Source organism: Merops nubicus, unplaced genomic scaffold (assembly GCF_000691845.1).
Source record: "Merops nubicus isolate BGI_N331 unplaced genomic scaffold, ASM69184v1 scaffold18700, whole genome shotgun sequence".
In the NCBI taxonomy this organism is placed as follows: domain Eukaryota; kingdom Metazoa; phylum Chordata; class Aves; order Coraciiformes; family Meropidae; genus Merops; species Merops nubicus.
In genome coordinates this window covers 1-17,668 of record NW_008585026.1, presented here as the reverse complement: position 1 = coordinate 17,668, position 17,668 = coordinate 1, and the positions used below count along the sequence as shown (strand labels likewise).

Sequence of the window (17,668 nt, the reverse complement as noted above, 5' to 3'; positions counted from 1 at the left end):
GAGAGATCTTTTAATTCATTGAAAAGGAAAATAAATTAAACCCACTTATGAAAGCATCCCAGATGGTCATATACGCTTGGACCAGGTCAGCGTATGCCTGGACCTCAGCAGAAAGCAACAGCCCATTAACAGTGTCAGGGTGAGGTTCCCAGCTGAGGAACTACTATTGCATCAATTTTCCATAGGCATCTCAAGAGCCAGAGCCAGTTATAGTCACTAGCTGAACCAACACCCTGTAATATAAAGAGAGGGACTGCTAGGGAGGTGACAGACACATTATAGCCCACATTCTCAACAGCACTTGGCAGGTTTTTTCTGCTCTATCAGCACAGGACATTCAACTCCCTCTGGTTTTGGTTTTGTTTGGTTGGTTGGGTTTTTTTGCACAGGCTCTAGGAGCCCTCAGACAGCTTAATATCATCTTCACCTCAGTCTTGGATAATCACATCCCTGGTGTAGCAGTGATCAGGATTACAGGAGCAATCAGAAGACACTCAGTGTAGACTTAATTTCTCACCACCAGATCTCCTACTTTTCCTTTTATTTTCCCTTTCTGTAGGCAATAGCTCAAGTTTCACTAATATGAAAATTCACATAGGCTAAATAATTCTTGGAGATAGAACAATATAGACAGTCAGGCATGATTTGCAAGCATTTAAAATGAACTCCTTGAGGCATTCAAAAACTGAGGAAAAATACAGAAATCAATCAATCTGAACAAAGATTCAGATTTATTGCAGCCTTCCAGTATCTGAAGGTGGTCTACAAAAAAGCTGGGGAGGGACTTTTTACAAGGGGTTATACTGACAGGACTAGGGGTAGTGGCTTCAAACTGCAAGAGGGGAGACTTAAATTAGAAATTAGGAAGAAGTTCTTCACTGTGAGGTGGGGAGACACTGGAACAGGTTGCCCAGGGAAGCTGTGGATGCTCTATCACTTGATGTGTTCAAGACCAGTTTGGATGGGGCCTTGTACAACCTGGTCTAGTGGGAAATATCTCTGCCCGTGGCATGGGGGTTGGAACCAGTTGACTTTTAAGCTCCTTTCCAACTGAAACCATTCTGTCATTGAACCCCAGAGAAGCCACCAAGTCTTACTGAGTATTTCAGAACCTTGATGATGGTATAGAGTGTGTTCTCAGCAAGAGAAGTATTATCTTTGCTGATGATATGAAACTGGGAGGTGTGGCTGATACCCCTGAAGGCTGTGCAGCCACTCAGCGAGATTTGGACAGGCTGGAGAGCTGGGCCAAGAGGAACCTGATGATGTTCAACAAGAACAAATGCAGAGTCCTTCACCTGGGCAGGAGTAATAAAATGCACCAGCACAGGTTAGGAGGAGATCTGCTGGAGAGCAGCTCTGTGGAGAGGGAACTTGGAGTCCTGGTGGACAACAAGTTCTCCATGGGACAGCAGTGTCCTGTTGAAAGCAAAGATATTCCATGACCCACACACAAACCGACTTGAATCCTTCTAACTTTCCCGTTTCAATTATGCCACTTGCTCTGCAAATCACAGAATTACCCATTTGCCCGTGTGGGCAAATAACTGAAAGCAATCAGTTATTCAGTCCACAAGATTGGTTGGGACACCTGGAAAGAGTTTCCTCTTGCTCCTCCTCTCCTCTTTTGTTCCTCCTCATTAGACTGTTAAGAGAAACAACTTTCCTATAATGTATTTGGCTTCCATTCTGTCTCAATTGCAAGAATGTAAAAGAACAAAAAAAATTACAAGTACTCAAGGCAGTTTGTTCCTTTCTCCATTCCCTCAACATCCACTCTCATCTTTTCTTAGGTTTCCCCAAATAGTAATGGCATTTTCTGTTTGATCCCAGCTGGGTCATCAAGTTAATACTGGGATAATTCATCATTACAACTTATCCCTGAAACCAAGACTTTAGTAGAATTACTGAAAGGATTAGACATGGATATGGATCACAGCAGCGCTTATGTTTACAGTAAGAGAAAGACCCCAGTCTTGTTGCAGACTACATAAACCAATTACTACTGCCTGGAATAGAGTTGTTGTTTATAGACAAGTTGTTCCACAGCTGTCCATTCTGAGCATTTTATACATTCCAGAAAGCCTGTTATCTTCAGGATATTAATTCTGCTGCCAAGGGTCACCCTGTGAGTCCTGAAGTGTAGAGACCAATTGTGATATGGGATAAATAGAACATTCCTTTTCACTCTACAGGGACCATGACCAAAAAAAAAAAAAAAACCAAAAACAAACAAACAAAACAAAACAAAACAAAAAAAAAAAAACACAAAAAACAAAACACCAACCCACAATCAAAACCACAATTATAAGTTGGTAAGATCCCAAAACACGCTGGATGCAAGTGTCATAAAACTACTTTCCTCAGATATAAGGCTTTTGGAGATCCCACACCTTCTTTTCTAGGTATGTTAGTTTCACATCTTACCCTTCTATGTTTCCTGCCAGTCATGTGTGTCATAAAACAAGTGTTAGATACAAAAAACACCTGTGGGAAACATCCACTGAGAGATCAGACAAACATCTAGTCCTCCCCCACAGTTTAATCTGAGCCATATGACTCTTTCCAAGTCATCCTTGTAGTGTAGGCATCAATTAGCAAATGGAAAGCTGAGCATGAGCCACAACATTTTGCAAATAGATTGATGAGAAACACTTCCAAACAAACCCATGATGCTGATTAATCAAGGGAAGCTAATGAGAATGTGCACTGACAGGAGCTTATCTTCTCTATTAATTCATGCTTATTGACAGCTTTGAAGACACAAAAATCAGAACCTATAAGTTTCCCTGTTGTTTTGATTCTTGAAAAGCAATCCAGCTACATATATTATTTTAAATATTATAATCTAGCAGAATTTCATAAGAGTAATAATCAGGCTGCTTCCTATCTGTGAATCAAAACTTAATATCACATTCCAGAAACACATTCCAGTGCCCAGTGTGCAATAACAAACATAGCAAGCAGCTGTACCATTGAGTTTTTCACACTCTGCAACAAGCGCTCGTGTTGTTCTGCTATGGCCAAAGCAGCCGAGTGGACCTTCTGATAGATTGCTTCCCCATCTCTGGTCTGAAAGATGAATAGTCCTTCTCCTGTGTCACACATCCTGCCAAAGCAAGAACAGACGGGATCCAAGTGTGAGATTTGCGTTTACAGGTCACCATGAACAAGCATAATTTCACCATGCTGCTCTAGAAGCACCAATGCACAAGCAGTAAGAAAACAAAGGTGGTTGAAATAAGGAACAAAGTTATCTAAGTGTCTTTGTGTGGGGGTCTCGGCAGCCCTGGTCCAGTCTTACTGTTGTAGCCCATATTTGTATTGCTTTCACCAAACTGGAACTCAGCTAAGTACCACTGATCTATCCTAAGTGCTTAAGCTCTAGAGGGTTCACACACCAGACCCATATTTTTACTATTTTGACCCTATCTCGAATTTGTGCCAGGTAAGATTAATTTGCCTTCCCCTTTCAGACTTTTAACACTGCCTGTAATGAGTTTTGCAGTTTGTCTTCCACTTGAAACAATAAATATGTATCTTCAGCATCCCAATTGCATTGTCCAATCATGGTGAATCTGTGATTAGCTAAATAAAAAAGTATCCTTACCCTCCCAAAGAGGACTAATTTCTGCAGTAACACAGAGGATAGACATTTAAAAGCCTCTTCCCTTTCCAGATAAGTTAATTGTACGATCTGGTTCTCTTGTACTATTGTAATTCTTTAATGTGCTTATCTAAAATAATGCATCCATATCACTTAGAAAGGATTTGATAGTTTAGTTGAATAAACAAGCTTAGTTTAATAAATGGGATTATAATCCATGGAAAACAAGTTTAGCTGAATAAATGGGAATATAATCCATAGAAAACAGGAGTCCTTTCTCCATGCATTTAGGAAATAAGTTGGCAGTTCCTCTCTCCACTTCTCCTAGCAGAAGACCCACAACTCTGTGCCTATAGGCCAACATTGTACAAATTCTGGCATGATGTTCACCCCTTCTTCCCAGATCTGTCCACACCGTTCACATACAGCTTTATTTGAGAACAACCCTATACAGCAATATCCAGTGCTGTTAACCTTCACGCTGCAAGCCCCTCAGCTCTCCCACCTCTATCCTCAGGAGCTTTTATCTGGCAGCTGCTTCCATTCAAGCTGCAACCTGGGAATAAGAGGGTTTTAATTTGGGCTTTGTTTTGGTTTAGCAGAAGGTACAGTCTAGCCTGTCCCTGGAGACATTCAAGGTTAGGCTTGATGAGCCTCTGTCTGCAGACAAGCTCCCATGTCCTTCAACAACCTTCAGAAAGAGTCCAGAGCACCACCCTGCAGCACCGAGGAGAGCAATGCAATAGAACAAACCCCCACTTACCTCCCTGCTTCAAACGTGAACCACGAGGGGTCCCGCCCATAGCGCCGGAGGGCACTTAACGGCCAAGAAATTAGTTTTACTCTGGGATTCTGGATGTCCCAAAGACAGATGTTCTCAAATGTTATCTGCAAGGTACATTCCCCATGCACATCTAAATTAGGGGATGGCATCAAATACACATTGAATCTCTCTGGGAGAAAAACAAAAGGTTAGTCTAAAATCCCTGCCCACTAAATGTGCAAGTCATTAAAGGAATTTCATATTTTCCATCTCTAATACAAAATCTTAATTCCACTTAGAACAATCAGTTCAAACACAAAGACTCTGTTTCTTCCAGTAATTCAAACTCTATATTTTGGGCAGTCAGAATGTTGCTGTCAAATGTTTGTATGTGCATTGAGAAGAGAACTGCACAATCATAATCCTGATATTTGCAAACAATTAATAAAATTCTGTGCATGAATAAATACATCGCAATTGCAGTTGTGTGGGTAATTAGTTAATTTGCATAGGAAAGTAAAGGAGCCACAGGCTCAGGTTTTGCAAGCAATTGCTATTATTTATTATTTGCTTTACAATGCTGCCAAAGAGCCTCAGCCACAGACTGAAACTGCTGTACAGACATCACAACAGACAACAAAAGATAGTCCCCATCTCTAAGAGCAACTAACTTGTCTGAGAAAAAGTGCTACCCCAAAATAATTCTAGTTACCTTATTTATTATCTCTGGTAGCAATGAGAAAGAAAAAAAGCCAAAAAAATCTCACACAAACAAGACCAATGTCCTCAATACAGGAAGAGAGGGCTTTAAAAAACAATTTTGCTCCAATTTATTTCTAATATTCATATGCACAACCCAAAAGACTTAAAAATCATGCAATTAAAGATTAAAAGGTCAACATTTATGTACCTACCACTCTGCTCCCTCTCTACTCCAGATGCCAACAAGTCGGGCTCTCCAAGGCTAATGTCATTAATTCGTGTTCCAAGACACTCCATCTGCAGCACCTTGCACCATTCATCTGCCTCAAGTTCTGTATAAATGCCCAGAAAATCTGTGTGTAGGTATAATACATTTATAATTTCACAACAAATGCACTTATGTTCTCTAATGTCCGCGGCCATTTTACCCACCTGACTCACAAGTAAAGGTTTTTGATGTGTCATCATTAAAATAAATCCCAACAGCATGTTTCTTTGTGCTTTTTGGCATTCGCAATATGTTCTTCACATTATTGAGCTCTGTGACCTGAAAAAGCACAATTTGGGTTTTTATTGAGGAGCTCTGAAAGCTATATATCCATTATTGACTGGAGAAGGAGAGAAAAGAATTATACTGTGTTGCAAAGGACCAAGAAAAGGAGAGAGAGCGTGAACATGCTCGTGATTGCTCTTAAAGAAATGCAGCATTGACATGAATTACCTTACAGTCAACTTGAAGACCCTGGATGGTGAAGCTGCCATGTCCACCAGATCTCTCATGTCCGTACATGAGCTTCAGCACAATACCATCTGAACAACATTTTAGCCCAGAGGCAGAGAGGATCAAAGCTCATGCCAGTTTGAGAAATATTTACATGAAGAACATGAGAAAGACCAACCTGACGAAGCAGAAGCAAAACAGAGGTGAAGATAAAAATCTAAAGTAGTCATCCATTTGGAGGAGCAAGTCCAGTTCCAGTACAGCTTTCATCACAGAAAACCGTAAGAATGGTACAAAGCTGCTCTCCAAATTACTTTTTGATGGGAAATTGATGATTTGTTAGAATGCTTCACTTAAAAAAAAAAAAAAAAAACAACAACACAAATAAAGTCCACAGTTGTAGTTATTTGAAAGCTTTTTAGCTTTAAAGTTTCACAGACTTGTAAACACAGATATCTGTTGCTTGGTTGCTAAAAAAAGATTGGAAAACAGCTTCCATGCCAAAACAACAAACATATATCTGTTACCTTGTATACAGCTTCTATAAACACATGCTGCAGTTGCTTCATATTTCTAACATCTACTTTTCACCCTCACAACCTATAAGTAACACTCCTAAATTTGACTGAGGAGGAATTCTTCACTATTTAAATTCATTTAATATGAATTAAATTAAATATGAATTTAATATGAATTCCCCAGTTGGGGAATCAGGAAGTTATATTCAAATATTCATAATCAGAAAACATTTCACCAATTCTTTTACATGATAGATGTTGAAGAGAGATGGAGGGGGAATTGAACAGAAATGTCCCCAAAGCTGCACAACCTAACAACTCCACTACTCAGTCTCACTAGTTCTGTGGAACAGTCTCATATCAAACTATGTCAACTCTAAACAAAGAAATGCAGCGATAGTCCTATAGATAAGACTCGGGAAGTAAAGGGTTACCAGTCTTGTAGGGTCCAGCAACAGAAACCACTCCTCTAGAGCACCTTGTGGTCACCAGCACACCCACTGCACCTCTCTGGTCCTTCATCCTAAGTCACCTTCTTCGTGGAGTCAATTTATTGCCCATTCCCTTCTAGCAGAGAACAGACAGCCAAAACTCACATTTTCCAGCAAAACCCCTGAAAAGGTAATCTTACTGTGGATGGAAGGAACAAACAGCAGTTGGTGGGCAATGTTTTCCCAAAATGAAAATAAGTAGTAGATCTAATGTCCAGAAACTCATTCTACGGGCAGCAGCAGCAGAAAATAATACAAGGAACATCCCATGGAGAACACACCAAAGCCTCTGCATAGCTGCCAAATTTAGAACTCAGGTTTTTATAGCCTCCAGGTTCGAGATTCTGAGAAGTGTCAAAACTGAGGCTTCCTAATTGTGGTTAATTTTGCATGAGCATCTTTTACTCTTCCAGGAAATCTTGTGATGGAAGCACATTCCCCCAGTGCTAACAAGACATCGACAAACTCATTGTTAAATATGACAAATCTGTCATAACCTGTTCTCATCCTGCTCAGCACATGACAGGTCAAGCACAAATTGCCAGCTGCCAAGTTCAACTCTCACATATTTTTCTCATATGCCAAGAAAAGATTCAAATGCAGAAGAAAAAAAGAAAAAGAGCCAGACTTCTTCATTTAGGACAGCAACTACCTTGACATTTATACTGAGCACGTTTACATTTGCTGCAAGTGAACGTGCTGATTAAGTTTTGTACCTACGAGTACAAAAGTTAGCAGAGGCAGAACGTAGCCATACATTTTGATAATGAATCATTTATCTATATAGGATTTGTCCTAATGGAAAGCTCATTTCTTAAAATCAGGGCTGTCACACTCCTACTGCTGCATATTCCAGTAACTGTCTCTAACATGATGAATCCTGAGGATGCTGTGACAGGGCTCAGTGAGATTATGAAAGGTTTATATTAGTCAGTGAATAGGAAACTGCCTCTCCATGGTGGCTCAGGAGCCAGAAGCACTTGCAGCAGCTAGGAGGCTCAGAAGTTCCAGTTGCTCAGCTGCTGCCCATGCCCCAAACATCCCCTAGTGATGGGCAGCACATGCTGCTCCAGCCCTGGGCAGGGAACACTCTTCACTCTAGGGAGGAAAGCAAAGGACACTTGACCCTGTGGGAGGCTGTCAGCTACTGCACAGGGCTGGGAAAGAAAGAATGAACAACCAACCCACCCAAAGAATACTACTAATGACCCAGTGTTCAGACCGAGTCATGCACATCCAGGCCAGATGAGAACAAATGTTCACAACACTGCTGGGAATTAAAACATTTAAAAATTAAAACATTTGCTGTGTTTGCCTACACTGAAGGACAGATATTTCTGATCACTGTCCCTATTACTATGACTACAACCTTCTGCATCTTACCTTCACCACTCCCAGTATTTTTAAGACCACACTTTACCCCCCATGCTGTCATGTTTTGTTCTTATTAGGGCTGCAACTACTGCCCAAGTCTCTGCATCCCTGGCACAGAGTACCCATCGCCCATTCCTCCCATGTCTATTAGAGACATCCTGTACATCTCCACACACCAACCTCCAGCTCACCCCCATCCTCCCCAAGGCTTCCAGCTTTGCTCATTGCTGCTTATGTGTCATATCCATGTGCAGCTCTGGGACTGCATCATCTCTGAACTCAGCCACGAGGACATTTGCTCCTACCAGTACCTCCCATATCTGTGGTCTTCCTTCAGTCTAGAGTCTCACATCAGAAGCTGGTCAATCCAACAAGTTCTACTCATCACACAGAGTGGGACAGAAGCCACAGGCATGTCTTGCAACTAAGAATTTTCTTTCTGTAGTTCTCCCAGTCAAGTTTCACTAGAATTGACACAGCTGCTCCTCCTCCATCCTATGGCCCAGCACAGCAATCCCCCTTCTCCTCCCCCTGACTGAGGACAGCCACTTTTGCTACAGTCACTTCAGTGGACCATTAGGGAACTGGGCAAAATTCAATTGTGTCCAGACATATGGTGGCTGGGTGACTTGACCTCATGACAGCATAACTCAAACCCTGGCAGTCCCCTTTAAAAACAACTCAATATGGAAAACCGTGAATGTAACAGCATCATAGTTCTGGAGCTGGGAAGAACAATATTTTTTTCCTTCTCATCATAAATTCTTCTCCAAAGCCAGTTAGTTACTGCAGTGGAATACTTCTTTGTAATGTCACATGCAGAATAATATATTCCAAGAGAGATTTTACATGAATCATCCATGCTTGAAATCCCAAAGTTCATCCTTCTGAGCTAATTTTTTTTCCATCTGAATATGCCTTCTCCTACGTTTCTTTTTTATTACTGTACTCCCTCTACAGATACTGCATTATGGAGAAGACAACACGGATTACCCAAGACAGTATCTAGCCCTTATCTAATGTCTTTGCAGTATTCAGTGGTCTATTTTGCTTTTCTGGGATATCAAACAGTAGTTAATTCATCTTTTTAAGCAAAATCCCTAAGCCAACATAAGAGCAAAGGATGAAGACAGAGCATATGAGGGTGCCACTGACCTGCCTGTTAGTGACAGGGCAACTTAGTGATGGGCTTTTCCCTGGGGCTGCAGGGTGGGTGTACAGGGAAGGGAAGAAGAAGAAAGGAAACAGAGATGGGGGAATCACGAACAATTAAATTACAGGAGGATAAGTTTTTAATATGTTTATAAAGCTCTGTCCTAAGTCCCTTCCTCATCATTTCAGCCCACCTCCAAGTGCTTTATGCTAGGAGAAGGGAGGGTTGAAGGCATGTGCAGTAAGCCAGGTGCTTCCAGGCATCACCTTATGCCCTGTGTGAATGCAGACTGACTGCAAAGCACAACAGCCATGTGCCAAACCCACACACCAAGAGCCCTGACTTACAGCCCAGCCAAATAAAACTGCAGTTGATTTCACCCCTTGAGTGCTATCTTGAAGAAATACTGAAATCAATAGCATTGTGTCATTAATTTCACTGATCATCAAATCCTTCGTAACACTTTTTAGCTGTGAACAGGGAAAAAGGGCTATTTATATTTGGAGGAATGCTAGCTACATTTGGCAGCTCCTGGGTTATTCTGTGCTGCACTGACTGTTTGAGAGCTTTTTTATAATGGCATTTCACAGAGCACAGTCTGAACGTCTTCATAAGCATCTGAAGATGTCCTGATAGCATTTAGTTCTGTTGAGCTGCATAAGCTGACACAAAAACACCTCACTTTGAAGTGTGACAGACAGGTAGCCCCAATTCTGACCTCTGACCCAGCTTCAGATGTCTACAGTAATATGCACAGAACTCTAGTTTCTTCCTAGTTTCAGGCTGTTTCTTTTCAGCACCAGACCTAGCAGATACAGGGAGATTAGCATATGGACAAAGTCTGGCACCTGGGGACCCTTTCTGAAGCTAGTGGCACACATAACAGCATCCAGAAGAGTCACTTGAATCTGGTCTTTCAGCTCACACATACCTCCTGTTCGGGCACAACCTTGTGGCACTTGATTCCTATATCTGGAAAAAATCTACTCCATAAGCAGCTGCCCACTCTTCCCTTTTGGGGCTGAACTGCTAAGGTTGCCTTCACCTTTCAGAGGTCCAGAGGTACTCCAGCATAGGTAATAGCCCCTTCTGGCAAGATCCAGCTTTAGCCAAGAAGCTATTTCTGCAGCCAAGGCTCCACAGTGCACCTGAGCTCCTCAGGGAGAAGCCATCTGAAGATCATTTGATATTTGACCTGCCGTGTCACCCAGAAAGGTGCTTCAAAATGCCATCATTATTTCAGATGCCTAAATAGCCTTCATGTTGCTCACCCTTGTTCAACAGATGGTTCAGATTGTCTGGCATGTATACACTGAATTCACACTGAAGAAGTGGCAGGCTGCTAACACCCCCTCTACCGCCCTTTTGCAAAGGAGTCACCAAACACATGCAAATATTTGAGACTGAAGTTTTATTTTTTTGCATTTTTTAAATAACTCCCCACCTGCCAGGCTCTTGCAAAACAGTGTTTTCATGGTTAGTTTAAGTCATGCGTGCTTTGTTTACCCAAGATTAATAAGTAATGTATATTTATAAATTTAATTCTAAAAAGGTGGGTAAATTGAAAATACCAGCTCTAAGGAAGTATTAACAGAAATCACAAGAAGAATGAAGACATGATTTAGTGGTGACTTGGCAGTGCTGGGTTAACAGTTGGACTTGATGATCATAAAGGTCTCTTCCAACCAAAACAATTTTATAAGTCTATAATTCTATGATTTTGTTAGGGGTTAAAGACCTCTCCTTTGCATACTTTACCCCTCCCCTTTACTTGCAAGCCTTCTTTATGTTAAGAAATTAAGGCTAAAATCTAAAAGACTTACAGAGCTGGGTGCTAAGAAAGTTCTGAACGAGGAACAATGATTAATCATTTGAACCAGGAACAAGGACTAATCATTTCCCTGCTGACAGTACAAGCAGACACAGCTTCACCCTGACCACACACCCCCAGGCAAAAATTCTTCCATTTCTCCCATTCCCTTCAAAAATATGCCAAACACACAATTTACTAAAAATGGTCTTCAGCATTTAAACTATCCTTTGACTTGGTATATAGTTCTCAAATATGGGAACCTTTCAGAGCACAACACAAGGAAGCGTATTTATTGCCTACACACTGCCATATTCAATGGTTTTCAAGTTATCTTGTATTTTAATCTTAATTAAGGACTACATGATTCTGTCTTGGTTTCCTGAGAATTCCCCTTTATGGTGAGTACAGGTAGAAGACTTCCCAGGACACCCACAAGGAACATTTAATGGAAAATGCTGATAATGATGCATTTCCAGCCCAGTCCTGCTTATAAGATTTGCCTGCTCATATCTAACCTAAAGTATACATAACATAGTAATTCTTTTTAATATTTATAAAAATATGTATTTTTTAAAAAAATAAAATCTACAGCCATACCTATATATCCCTTCCTTCAGTGGGAAAAATCCTCAGTTGCTAGTTTTCACATGCTCACATACAGAATCGCACATACCGGCCGTAACCCCACTGCAATCCATCACTGGCTTATTCCAAGAAATTCAAGACAGGAACAACTACCAGATTTAGAGATTCGGCTCTCCCCATCACTCACAGAGGCTGCTCCTTCACTTGCAGGATGACTGGACCCATGCACAAGCCACGTCCTTCCATGTGGAAGGACACGTACCTGCCCCACAGACTTGCAGAGAGCCTCGCAGTACGGCATTATAGTGCAGACAGCAAAATATCCTGACAAGTTACTTTAATTCTTTTAAAGGCTGAAACTAGACATTTCATTCATGGCAAGTGATAGTATTCACTAAAATAAATTTTTAACAGCCAGTTATTAGCAGAGTGGTCATACTTTAAACATTTCATTTGCTACCGATACAGTTTTGCATTAGCAAGCCTAGAAAACAATTACAAATTACACAATTCAATTTTCCAAATGGATTATTCCATAACTAGACAGAAAGACTGTTTAAATTACTTCTGCTGTTTCAAGGAAAGATTAATACAATCGGATTAAAACTTAGATCCCCTCCAGGAATCAGTATATTCCTGTCAGCAGTATGCAATTAGTTCATTTTGTACTGGAATATAAGGATTCTGCTGGCACACCACAAAGTCAAGAATAATTTGGAGAAATAGGAATTTCTTCCTTCCTCCCATAATATTTTTTTAAAGCACATGGTAATTTCTGGTTGATTATTTACATTTAATAAGTGAAATCTAGACAGCTACCTGAAAGTCAGCTTTCTGCATAGATTTTGTAACCTGGATACTAATTCTTTTCTCTCCCTTGTGGGACCAGATGAATTAAGTGGGAAATTCACTTTGAGTAGGCAAATTTCCTGCACACTTCATAAGCTATAGATGACTGTTCTCAGATTATCTATATTTTAGGTTACTTTAACCTTCCATGTTTTAAAAAAGAATACAAGACTGGAAAGTATTTAAATCTCAGTATTATAATAAAAACAAAAATGTACTTATTTCTTTTGTTGTTTTAAACTTTGAGTGGCAAGGATGTAAAATTCAGCCTCTGGTGCAGGGCTGTGGAAGAAGACACACATCACTCATTCCAACACAAATAAAGTGGACCCCCCTCATGACAGAAACACCACTGAGATACCTCAGAAACACTGCTTCTGACCCACATTTCAGATGGCTAAAGGAGAAGCCTTGAAGGTACCAAGGAGATGTTGCATGGTCTCAAACCACAGCCACTCAGCTCCAATGACTGGTACCACCACAGTGCCAACAGAATAAATACTTCGGACAGTCTCTTTCTACTAATAAATTGAAATAACATTTGCACTGTAATTCATAATAAAAAACAAGCCAAAAAAAAAAAAAAAAAAAGAAATTAAACTATTCACAATTTACCACTTCAGTGAAGGAGGCAGGTGCTATTGGAAAATTAGCTCCATTCATCATTTTTCTTTTTCTACCCTTTGCAGTTTTATGATGGATTAAACCTTTCCCGAGACTGATGGGGTGAGTGGAGACTCCTCAGTTTTCTAGATTTGATGCTGCTTTCAACAGCATTTGAGAATAACTTCAGAGTCCAGGTGGGAAGTTAACAACCTTATTTCTGAACCACTGGTAATCTGTAACTGAGGTTTTCCTCCTACAAGTATCATCTATCAGACTGAACTCTCTTCATCCTCAGATTCATTAGCACAAGCTTATGACACAGTGACACTTGACACGTTAACAGGACTGGCTGGGCTTCTCATTTGTAGGATTAATTTTATTGTCAGAGACAGTGAGAAGCAGCCTGCTGTCCAGGAGTGACAGAATTAGTCACAGAAAAGCCTCTACACACCACCAAGCTGTTATTACAACAGCTGCTCCTGCTGACCAAATGTGCATCAAGACAAGAGCAATGCCCATCTTCGACCTCTGGATGATGTCCTGAGTACCAAAGTCCCATTAACATTGTATATCAAAACCAGGTGACAAGTTGTGTTAATTGAAGACTCTGCCATGTTAAGTTGTTTGTTGGGAGGGAAGTATTAATAATTAACTCTGCTTTTTATAACAATCAGTTCAACTAGAGTGGCACAGAGCAGCACTGACATGTTCTCCTTTTCCAACACCTCATATTTAATACTGTTAGAAGCTGTATGACTCACCACCTTAGAATTTCACACATTTACAAAGTTTTTTTAAAAAAATAAAGTAATTTTTATCCACCTGTGCTCTTTTAACACATTTTAGCCAGAAAATGCTATTTGATATTCATTAGCTTCTTTTCAGTAAGGTTTGTTAAAAATAAATGGGACCTGACAACTTGTATAGCTGATGACTCTAAAAGTAGAAGACAGCCTCATGTAGCATCACAGTGAAAAAATGGGGACACTAGAGCCCCACTGCCAACCAGCAACACTGCATAAATGGCAACCCACAGTCCTGGGCAATCACATTGGAACTGCTCTGCTTGGTTAGCACTGCTTCATTTACAGGGTGGCAAAGGGGAGCAACGAACGTGGAGAACAAATGCTGGTGGCAATGTTCCCAGAGTAGCTCACATAAATGCTGCTGTTGCTGCCCAACTGCCCAGCCTGGCTGAGGAGAGCTCATCCACAGCACCCAGGCTGGCATGGTACTGGGAACAGACATCTCTCCATTTTAAACAAGAGGGCTACAGGCTTTCTGGCAGAAACCTCAGCAATGCGTCCCATAATTCGGGTCTACATACCTAGGACCTGAAGCAGACAAACATTTAGAAGGGGTCAGAGCACTGGTGTGGACAATCTAGCTCAGCAGGTCCAAAAAAAAAAAAAAACCCACCAAACAAAGGACCAGCCCCCAAAACAACAACACAGAAGCTCAGATTGATCATTGTGTATTTCTGTCAAATAAACTACCAGAGGAATCAAACACTAAATTTATAGAAGAAGCAATAGTTTAACATTAACTGTTAACTATAGACTGAGCTTGACTTGAAGCTGAAGATCCCTCAAAACTAGTGGGACTTTCTACAGGGCTTTAGTCTGCATATCCAGAGGTAGGAAACTGCTGTTAGGTTACACACACAAATAAGTGCTAATAACCTACAGATTTTCTTGAATGAAGGAAAAAAAAATCCATCCATTTAGATTCCACATGGATTTCGTATCCATTACCAAATCTGAATTTCAAGTCAGCATGTGCTGCTGATATATTGCATTAATACAATGGAAGAAATACAGATTTGCATCAATAATTGACAGAGCTATACTAATATAAACAACATTTCACACAAAGTTGGAAATTGTCTTATACACACTGTGCAAGACGCACACACAAAGGAAAAAAAAAAAGCACTTTTCATTACTTTTGAACGTGGCTTAATTTAAATTTGAATGAAATTTCTGCGCATGACTTAATATAAATAGCCACTGGTTTTATGACCAGTGAATTAAAAATTCTGTGGCATTTAGACAGACAAGTGCAAATTCAGATTCAGTATTCCCTCAAGATTTCATCCTAAATGTTTGTCAAAGTAAGAGCAGATCAGCCTCAAGCTGAGGCATGCTCACCAGCTCCTAGGAATTTATGCACATAATTCCTAATCTTCTACTATATTAAGCTTTTGCAAACAACAATCAGAAACTAAAGAGTTTCTTAGTTTCATCTCCATGCCCAGGAGAATTATACATGTGAATTCTCAGATGACTATGAAATGTACCCGTAACTCCAGAGGAGCAATTAGAGGGAAAAACATAATTCTTTTAATACTGGTGAATTTACCAAAGATTTTCACATCACCATTGCACAAAACTTTTTCATGTTGCCCTTCTTAGGTGTAGCTGTCTACTGCCTCCCACAGATGCAAATTCCCAGTGAAATGGGAACATTTAAGTACTCAGCTTTTTGAACTCCCATGTTTCCTTGGATGTTTTCTGCTGTAATTATGAAGAGTAGTATTCATTGCAAAGTATTTCAGCTCTGATTTTAACGGGCTGAGTAGAGAAAAGGCTATCTTCTCTAAAAATAAAGTCATTTTCCATTAGCTTAGCAAGATGTTTGTTACAAAGTAGAAAATAGAACATTTACTCTGTCTCTACTGAACAAAGGAATATACAAGCCAGTTTAGGACCTCAAAAGTAAAAAATGTTCCAATTTTTAGGTCAATTAATACATGATAACTTTAGATTTTATTCTTGATTGTATGTAGAAACAAGGTTGAGAAACAAACATATTAACAAGTCTTACCTTGTGATAGCATCTGAAGTAAGCAGCTCGTTCATCTGAGAATTTCTCCAGCCTCTTTGGCCCTTTGCTTGAAGCTTTTTTGAATACTAACCAGCATCTCTGGTAAATCTAGAAACACAAGAGAATAAACTTGGCACCTCCAATGATTTCAGTACCACTAATATTTACATAGAAGTTAAATTCATAAATCAACTGTTGCTCTGGAGCTAAAATTAATGGCAGTCAGTAGTGAGAGAATCAAGTGAATGGATAGTTAGATCTTCTTTCTTTTGAATTATTGTCATGGTTTAATCCCAGCTGGCAACTAAGCACCACGTAGCCACTCACTCACTCCTCCTCCTGCTGTGGTGAGATGAGGAGGAGAAAAGAAAAAGCAGAACTTGTGGGTTGAGGTAAGAACAGTTTAATAATTTAAAAAAAAAAAAATTGTAATGAAAAGGAAGATAACAAAAGGAGAGAGAAATAAAACCCAGGGAAAGGCAAGTGATGCACAATGCAGTTGCTCACCACTCACTGACCAATGCTCAAGCAGCAATCGGCCCCTCCAGCCAAACCCCTCCAGTTTATATACTGGGCATGATGTCCTGTGATACAGGATATCCCTTTGGCTAGTTCAGTCAGCTCTCCTGGCCATGGTCCCTCCTAGCTTCTTGTGCACCTGCTCCCCGGCAGAGCAGGGGGAACTGAGAAGTCCTTGACTTAGGATAAGTGCACGCTTGTGTGAAAGGTGCTAGGAAGAAAGCTATAATTATGCCTGCAAACGTAGAGCTTTCTAGGAAATAGCTTTTTCAAAATGAAGTGACACACTTTTCCACATGGATTTGTTACTGTCTCCAGTCTTGCATGCTTAAGACAGAGATGAAGAAACCCCAAGCAGACAGGTAGGAATGGAACTTCTATCATGCCAGTAAGAGATACAACTAAGTGTATATTCTGTGTAAGAGGGTAAACAAGAATACGTAAGGGAGAGGGAATTGAATTGCTGGGTAAGGGAAAAGAGATCATTTAACTGTAGAACTCAGGACCATTCTGACAACTGGCATTTTGCTTTCAAGGTCCAATTGAATTTAAATTCAAGTTACTTGGAGAAGACGCTGTCTGTGCAGACTAGTTGAAAAAACACCTTTCCATCTGCAGCATTAAGCCACTTCATCTCTCAAACTTCTGCCCCCATTCCTTGCAATCTTCCCACCTATTCTTTAACTGTGGCACACTTTCTACCATCCTCTTACATTCAAAACCATAGCTCTCATCTTAGATAACATATTGGGTGTAGAGAATGAAGGAATTATAAGCCTTGCCAACTGTTCACAGCCAACATTTAATCAGTAATTCCAAAGTAACACCTGGTAAGTTAGAAATAAAACAAAACCACCACTAAAATTAATGTGATGTCAAAGCAAAAAAAAAAAATCCCATCAGCCATTAGTAAGTAGTTCACAGCTCTGGTAGATCTCCACTGCAAGCAGAAATTGATTGGAGTGATCAGTGGCAAGACCCATGAAAACAAACATCTCACTGCCTCCAGCTAGGTCAGCATCCAACAGCTAACCAACAGAAGAGGCAACTCCATACTTCGAACCCTCAAAGGGTTTCTAAATACTGTATTCAGCACAAAATAATTATGTCCATGAAAAATCAAGGAGCACCTCCTCTGTGT

At 40.3% G+C, this 17,668-nt stretch overlaps 1 protein-coding gene across 1 annotated transcript; it reads right to left on the bottom strand.

Annotated features, from left to right (window-relative positions):
• Positions 1 to 2,910: 2,910 nt before the first annotated feature.
• DOK5 (docking protein 5) lies at positions 2,911 to 16,116 on the bottom strand (the record flags this gene model as incomplete). Its single annotated transcript, XM_008946336.1, has 5 exons — positions 2,911 to 3,109; positions 4,371 to 4,560; positions 5,285 to 5,404; positions 5,505 to 5,619; positions 16,009 to 16,116. Coding segments are annotated over 5 exons (732 nt in total), but the record flags the coding sequence as incomplete, so codon positions are not given.
• Between the last annotated feature and the right edge of the window lie 1,552 nt (positions 16,117 to 17,668).